General features: G+C 48.3%; 1 protein-coding gene across 1 annotated transcript in view; it reads right to left on the reverse strand.

Moving 5' to 3' along the window:
- CD58 (CD58 molecule) overlaps nucleotides 1-7,208 on the reverse strand; it is a 33,290-nt gene extending 26,082 nt beyond the window's left edge. The window contains exon 1 of the mRNA XM_039841299.1: nucleotides 7,052-7,208. Within this exon, the coding sequence (XP_039697233.1) occupies nucleotides 7,052-7,121 (70 nt within the window). The 5' untranslated portion in view covers nucleotides 7,122-7,208. The remainder of the gene's footprint in view (nucleotides 1-7,051) is intronic.
- Nucleotides 7,209-7,535: the final 327 nt, after the last annotated feature.

The following is a 7,535-nucleotide window of genomic DNA, read 5'->3' on the forward strand; positions in this document are numbered from 1 at the left end:
AAAGAGGCCAAAGGGGAAGATGATCCTGGGCTCGTAAAGTACATGAAGGGAATTTTCCTTGGAGCCCCGTGGGCGGGCGCTGACAGCCACCTCCGAAGAGGAACTGCTAAAAAGTCTGCTGCCACTTTTCTGGGGATGGTCTCGCAATCTTACACACATCCAGACCTCAACCTGTCTGAGCAAATGGAATAGGCGGTGTCCTGTGTTCACTTTAAATTTTGAGGGAGGAGCTTTGATTGGTGACTATAGAACCTAAGGGGCTGTGCTCTCAAGGAAAACCTTCAAAAACCTTCTGCTCTCAAGAAGAAACAACGTGAGAAGAGATCAAAAGACAGAAAACCTGCACAGGTAAGGGCTGACGCATGCAGGTAGACATTCTGCTTCTAAACAGAGAAACCAATCCCTACACACAAAGCCAGAATTTACTAAGCAAACATTAGAGTGATCTCATTCTTACAAAGTGGTTCTAAGTCTCTCTCACAATTTCGTTCTTAAAAAGTGGTTCTAAGTGTCTCTCTCACAATTTCTCAAAGACGTCTATCAATTAAACCCAAAACTATAACAAATATAACACGTGAAACTTGACTAGATCCTGGTTTGTTTGTTTTTTTCCCCCAAAAAAGACCTTCTTGTGACAAGTGGGGAAATTTGAATAAGGGTAGAAGTTAGGTGGTATTATGAGATTACTCTTAATTTTCATAAATATTATACTGTTATTGGGATTATGTAAAAGTATTTAGGAATAAAGTGTGGGTATAACTACAGAAAATGTTAATACGTAAATAAACCCCCATTCTGAATCCTATGGCCCAAAGAAGGTTTTCCCATCTGCCTATTCTCGATTATGCTATTGAATACCATCTTATGTGATCGCCCGTCTTATGGCATTCGTGCTGTCCTGTATATTTCACATGCCTTAGCAAAGTCACACTGGACAAGGTATGCATGTCATACATAAGCAATTACCCACGGCCCCACCAATCATCCAACAGTCCCTTATCTAATCACCGCATGAGCTGAGTCACACAGACCTGGGCTGTACGCACGCTGTAGCCCTTATTTGCTGTGTGAACTTGGACGAGGGACTTAACCTACCTAAGCTTTGTTCTCCTCGTGTATGGTCCCTGCCTTTTAAAAAATAGTGCGACGATGAAACGAAAACAAAAATCTAAATTAACAAGCGCAGTGCCTGGCACAGAGCCACGTGCTTCATTCACGGCAGCTATTATTATTTACACCCCGCTATAATACGGGGGTCTAGTTTTCCGACAGAAAGGTACCACACTTTTCTCCCAAACGAAAACAGACTCTCTAAATCTCGACTGTGGCAAAGCCTATGAACGAGCCTCCCATAATCGTGTTAATAACTGAAAGCGAAGAAATGCTCGACGACTGTTACAACATCCAATGTCCACATTTAACGACGACAACAACAAAAAACCCAACATTGAAACAAATCGAAGAAAGGAATTTTTTAAAGAAGTAGCATACGACTTGGTTCCCGCGTAAAAGGAACTAAAATCCAGTTGGGGAGAGAGCTGGCAAGATAAAAGATCCATAGAAGGTCGAGAGCAGCAGAATTGGGCAAGATCTGCTAAAAACACCTGATAGAACAGTTCTGGTTTTGAGCTTGCTACTTGCCCAGCACCGCCTAGGTCCTGTCGCATGTTACTCCACCAACGCGATCCGGCCCCAACTCCTGCCAGCTCCACCTTCAAAACACACCCCCGTATCTCCCATTTCTTCCTCGACCTCACCTAGGTCACTTACTGGCTCTGCAGCCCTCCTAACTGGAGCCCCCACTTTGCCACTCCCAGCCCCCGCCTCCCTCCATCCGGGCTGGGCCCATTCAACACTCCAGTCATCACAATTTCACTCTGTTCAAGACCCTGCAAAACTTCCCATTTCACTGGGAGTAAAAACAGTCACGGCTTTTAAAAAGCCCACAAACCTGATCTCTAGGATCCAGCCCTGACTACTTTTACAACTTCATTTCCTACTACTTGCCAGTAAAATGATCTCCTTGAAGTTCCTTCAATGCCTGACACCTACCTCAGGGCTTTCGCTGCCCCGCCATCAATCACCTGGCCTGCTCCCTCACTTCCTTAAGTCTACACTCGACTGTCACCCTTTTAAAGAGACCCTCCTCTGACCACACTATATAAAATACCAACCACCAAAGAATGGCTGAATGAAACGTTCTATCTCCTATCCATGGAGTACTATGCAGCTGTACAAAATGAATGAGGCTGATCTCTGTGAAGTGGTAGAGAAGGCTTTCCAGACATATGGTTAATTGACAAAAACAAGGTACAAAAGAATGCACACAGTGTATGTTGGTTACCTGCTGTTTAGAAGGGAGTTAGAAACAAACATATGTATCTGTTTATATCTGCAAATAGAAACAAGATAAAACAGAAACAAATTATATGTTAGGGGAGAGGAAGGAAACGATAGGATTTCTCTGAGCGTATTTTTAGATCGTTTTGATTTGAATCATGTTAATATATTACATATTAAAAAATTAAAGCAAGGGGGAAAACTCCTAAAATTGAATAAAACCAGAAATGAATTTCTGCAACCAGATATAAGTTGATAACATAACCACGCAGAAGAAAAAAATAGTAATCCGAGCAACTTTACAATCCAGTATTCTGTACATATGCAGCGGGATATAAAGAAGAATAAAAATTACAGCAAGAAAATCTTGAACTGTATTTATTAACACTTGTGGTACTGGCATAACAACTGTGAAACTGTTTTGTGTTTGATGTAGATTAGGAAAATATACGGATGCTACTAAATTCTCTATATTGGAGAAAGGAGACACAAAGATGGAATGGAGGAAGAGAGGAACCAAATGGTTGGATGAGCTTTAGCAGTGACGAGATAAACCAATGGGTGTGAAAACTATTTCCTTGCTCTGACAGCTGGCTGGGCCAAAGCCATGAATCCAGTACCTTGAGCACGCCTAGCACCCAGAACTAGATGTCTAAATGCCATCGCCTACCAAAAGGAAGGAGGACATTTAATGATTCCAAGGCTGAGGCAGGGAAGATACAAAAGGAGTCTAGAACTTTCTGTGCCAGAAAGTAAGGAAATGCTCAAAAACTCATGGAAACATGGCAAAAGGGCACTAAAGCTTGGAAGGGTATCCACTTGCCACACTTGAGATCACTGAGCACCAAACGGATAAAGTAACGCCATCTTTAAAAACACCCATGAGTCCACGGATAAAATGAAACGGAGATGCAGAAGCTCTTCATTACTGAAGAATGTCAGTAACGTAGAAAGAAAAGGAGGAAGCAGAAACTGCCGTCTGCAAACTTTTTAGTAATAATGGACTTGAGGAAGAATCCTCATCGGACGCTAAAACATTGGGTGAAAGATTGTTGGGGACAAGGATAGTCATACAATGTCAAAGTGTCAATAAATCACATACCGTTTACATAGGGAGAAACAGTGGACAACTCTGGTGAACCTCACCTTAACCAAATAATCAAATATTTCCAATATATCTCAATAATGGATAAATGGGCTGCTCCTGACACTGATGAGACCCACTGAGGACACAACACACCTATGAAAAATTCCTGCCCAAGAAAGTTTTCACCAGAATCTAATCACAAGGAAACGGACAAGCCAAATCAAGGGACAGTCTAAAAAACAGCGGGTCCAGAGTCTTCAAAAATGGTGACATCATAAAGTACCAAAAAAAAAAAAAAGGTCAGCAATACTTTTAGATTAAGGGGGTTAAAGAGTCATGATTTCCAAATGCAGTATGTGGTCTCGGACCAGGTTTTAATGTCTCAGAAAGAATGATTCACACTGTATAATGGTTCTGTGATTTACTGACCACGGTGTTCTTAGAAAATATATGTTGAACTAGTTAGTGGGAAGGTATTATAAGATCTGCAACTCAGAACGGTCTAGCACCAAAAAAAAAAAAAAAAGTTAAGTGTTTGTGTGTGTGTATAAAGAGAAGTAAACCAAATGTGACAAAAAGTTAATAATCGGTGATTCAAGGAGAAAAGTATGTAAGTGTTCATTATGTTGTTTTTGCAACTATTCTAAACATTTCAAATGTTCCAAAGTTTTAAAAACTTAAAAAGAACTATTAACCACTTCTAGTCCCCCTTCCTTTGTGCAACCAGTCTCTATATTAGTAAATATTTACTTTACCACAACCAATTTTTACTATTTATTTACTGTCTCTCTCTCCCATTATAATGTAAGTTTCGCAAAAGCAGGGAAGGGTGCGTCCTTTGCTGCATCCCCAGGCCCTTGTACAGCGCCTGACACACAGATGATACTCAGCATTTGTTGAGTGATGTTTAGTCATTCGATGACGTACATACTGATATTATACTTTCTCTCGTGTGAGTGGTGCTCGCTCTCTTCAAAAGCAAAGATACCGAGGTACATAAAAGTCGGGTAACTTATAGAAGTTATAACTCAGGTGAGGGGTGGGGCCGGGGTCTGAAGCCAGGCATCTGACTTTAGATCTGATGCTGTCAGGCACCAGTACACAGCTTCCCTAATGATGCAGGCTCCAGCCCAAAGGGCTCACATTCTGCAGGATGCACCACTCAGCCTTGTCCTTAATGCAAGGCCTGTTCAGAGCAGGTGTTACTCATACCTGCTGAATGAAATGACTTCTGAATGAATAAATGAATTAGGAAGCAGTGACCACTGTGACGGGGCTGTCTGGAGAATCTTGCTGGAGGAGGTGGGGGCTTGATGGGTAAATTGGGTTTTTATAACCACACACAAATTTCACTTCTTTAATATAGGTTTTTTTTTTTTTTTTTTCTCTGATTAGAACTGGTCTTGCCCAGACAAGGGCATTGTGATCACTTGCTTTTTCCACCTTTTACCCTTCTACCACAGAGTGCCTGCTCTTTCAATCCTTAAGTCTCAGGGCATGAGATTAACTGAGCCTCAGGTCTATAGTCATGAGCCTTGTTCCAGTAACATGAAGAATACCATCTTAACCTGAGATGTGTTTCAGCTCCAGGCCCATGAGGCAGAACCCCACCAGCCATGGGACCAGGCCACGGGACCACACAGGATGGCGCCATGGCTAATTTCAGAACTGAACACAGCGATCAATTACTTCATCCCCCTCCAATCGTCCAATCGACAGCACCCCCAACTCCCTTAGTTTCCACGACTACTGATTTTTCCCTCTGTAACGCGTGCACTCCTGAGATGCCCCAGGAGCCAGGCTGTTGAGAGCAATAGCTCGCCTGTGCCTCCAGGACTTGAAACTCTACATAAATCTCACTTTCTTTGCTGCAAAACTTCTCTCGTCTGACTCAGACGCCCGCATGCAGACAGACTCCTTTTGCTCCAGTGCCAGTTTTAGTGGAAGAGAGACCACAAGTTCTGGCAGCAGTGACCAAAAGTGCATTCTGGGACCAGGCAGAGACTCGCTCATCTGGAGGAGAGTCACCCCATCCATTGAAGCTCTGAATGTGTCACTCCCCCTTCCTCACTGCCACCAGCATATGAAATCCGAGCCCTGTGATCGTCTCTGCCCCGGCCTCCCTGCCTCCAATTCCTCCCATCTGCTGTCCTTCCTCTTCACTGCTGCCAGATTTTTCTTCCTAAGTGCATGATTCTGATCCCGACAAGCCCAGAAAGGGCTCTCCTTTGCCTGCTGAAAAGAATCCAAAGTCCCAAAGGGCACAATCGGGGCTGTGCTATGGGGCCTCAAGCTCCGGTGGGCACGCCCACTCTGCATTGCTTAAGCTCCCCCTGGATACTCTGCTCCCCTGTCTTGGTCACCTGGTCTCCTCCCCGTGGAATCTTGTCGCACATCATGGCACATCCACATACCAGCTGGGTTCAAATACCCTCCCTTCTAAGAAAGCTTCGCTTCTCAAAAGATTTTCGGTTTCACAAATGATATTGCTTTCTCTCCTCTGCATGCCCATAAAACTTTCCGTTTAACTTGTCTTACAATGGCTGCCATGCCTGAGAAGGTAAGTGCTCTGAGCCCATCTCGACCCCTCCCCGTAGGCGGTTCTCCATGGATGCGTGGACCCATGGACACTCAATACACGCCTGTGCAGAATGGAGATGGAAGACTGACCAGGTCGTAGGCGCAAAGGCGCCCGCAGTGGGCAACCCCCCCAAAAAAGAAATTTCTATGCGCCAGCCGTTTGCCTATGACTTAACCAGGGACCTGTGTGTGGAGGAGTTCGCGAGGGTGGGGAGGTAAAAATGGAGACGATTTCACGGGGCCATGGTGACGATTTCGCTGGAGTGTGACGGGGATGAACGCAGCCCGAGCCACTCGCACGTTAGTGCCTTCGAGCTCTGAAGAGAGGGGAAAGGCGCACTCACTACTCAGCAACCTCGAAGTGATACCCTCTTCCCCGACCAGCTGCGGAGCAATTCGGAAATAACCCACGTCCGCCACCAGCGGCACCAAGTGGAAGTTCAGAGTTTTCGGAGCCGGCCCGCCAAGGCGGGTGAGCAGGGGCGCGCCGCACCAGGGCGCCACCTGCGCGCAGGTGGTCCCGCCACCCGGATCGCGGCGGGCGAGGTCGCAGCGGCCCGTTCAAGTTCTCGGCGGAGCCCGAGGGGTCACGGAGGCACTCAAGTCTGAGAAAAGGGGCACACCCTTCCGGAGGAACAACGGGCGGGGAAAGGAGAGAGGGACTGGGGTGGGGGAGACCGTGGGGCTCGAGAAGAAACGCGAGACGAAGGGGTGCAGGGCGGAGGACGGGGTGGAGTCCCGGCCCGCTGCTTCCCAACACGATCCAGTCGCCTGCCGTCCAAGTTTCTTCCCGGCCCAGACTCTTCCCCCCGCCCAAGGGAGACTCGCAGGTGAAATGATAACTCTCCCGGACAAGGTCCCGCCGGCTGCGCTTCTTTGCGCCCCCGCCCCGACCGCATCCCATCCCATCCCATCCCAAACCCAACTTGCAGCCCACCCGGCCCCGCCCGGCCGCCCGGCCGGCCCGGAGCCCCGGGGTCACGTCGCGGACATGCGCGGCGGCGCCCAGTCCCCGCTGGGGCTCGGGAGAAGGCCGCCACTCACCCAGCCAGTGCAAGAAGCAGACCAGGCTGAAGATTCTCAAGCACCAACCCGCAGAGACGTCTGCGGCCATCGCGAGCCCCGCCCGCTTCTGAGCGGGGTTCGAGCGGGGGCTCGGCCTGTCCCCACACCGCGCTGGCCCCGCCCCGCCGCGGGCAGCGCGCAGCCTCCGCGCACGTTCTTCCTCTTTCCCGCCGGGGGGCCGTCCCGCCCCTGCCGCCTCCGTCCTCTCCGCCCAGGACGCGGCCCCGGCCCCGCCCGGGCCCCCCTGTCCGCTCTGCAGTGCTCCCCCTTAAAGGTGGCTTGCGACTTTCAAAGGTTTGTCTTTGCTCCTCCCGCATGTCCAGCTCTTCTCCTTGGCACCCGCGGCGTGACGGAGGCAGCTCGGTGGCTGGGGCTGGCGCCCCCCCTCCCCAGAGCCGCGCCCCACTCGGCTAGCCCCTGAACCGGCAGGAAAACGCCGCCGAAGGACAGGGAGACCCCGAAG

Source organism: Pteropus medius, unplaced genomic scaffold (genome assembly GCF_902729225.1).
Source record: "Pteropus medius unplaced genomic scaffold, Ma_sr-lr_union100, whole genome shotgun sequence".
NCBI lineage: Eukaryota > Metazoa > Chordata > Mammalia > Chiroptera > Pteropodidae > Pteropus > Pteropus medius.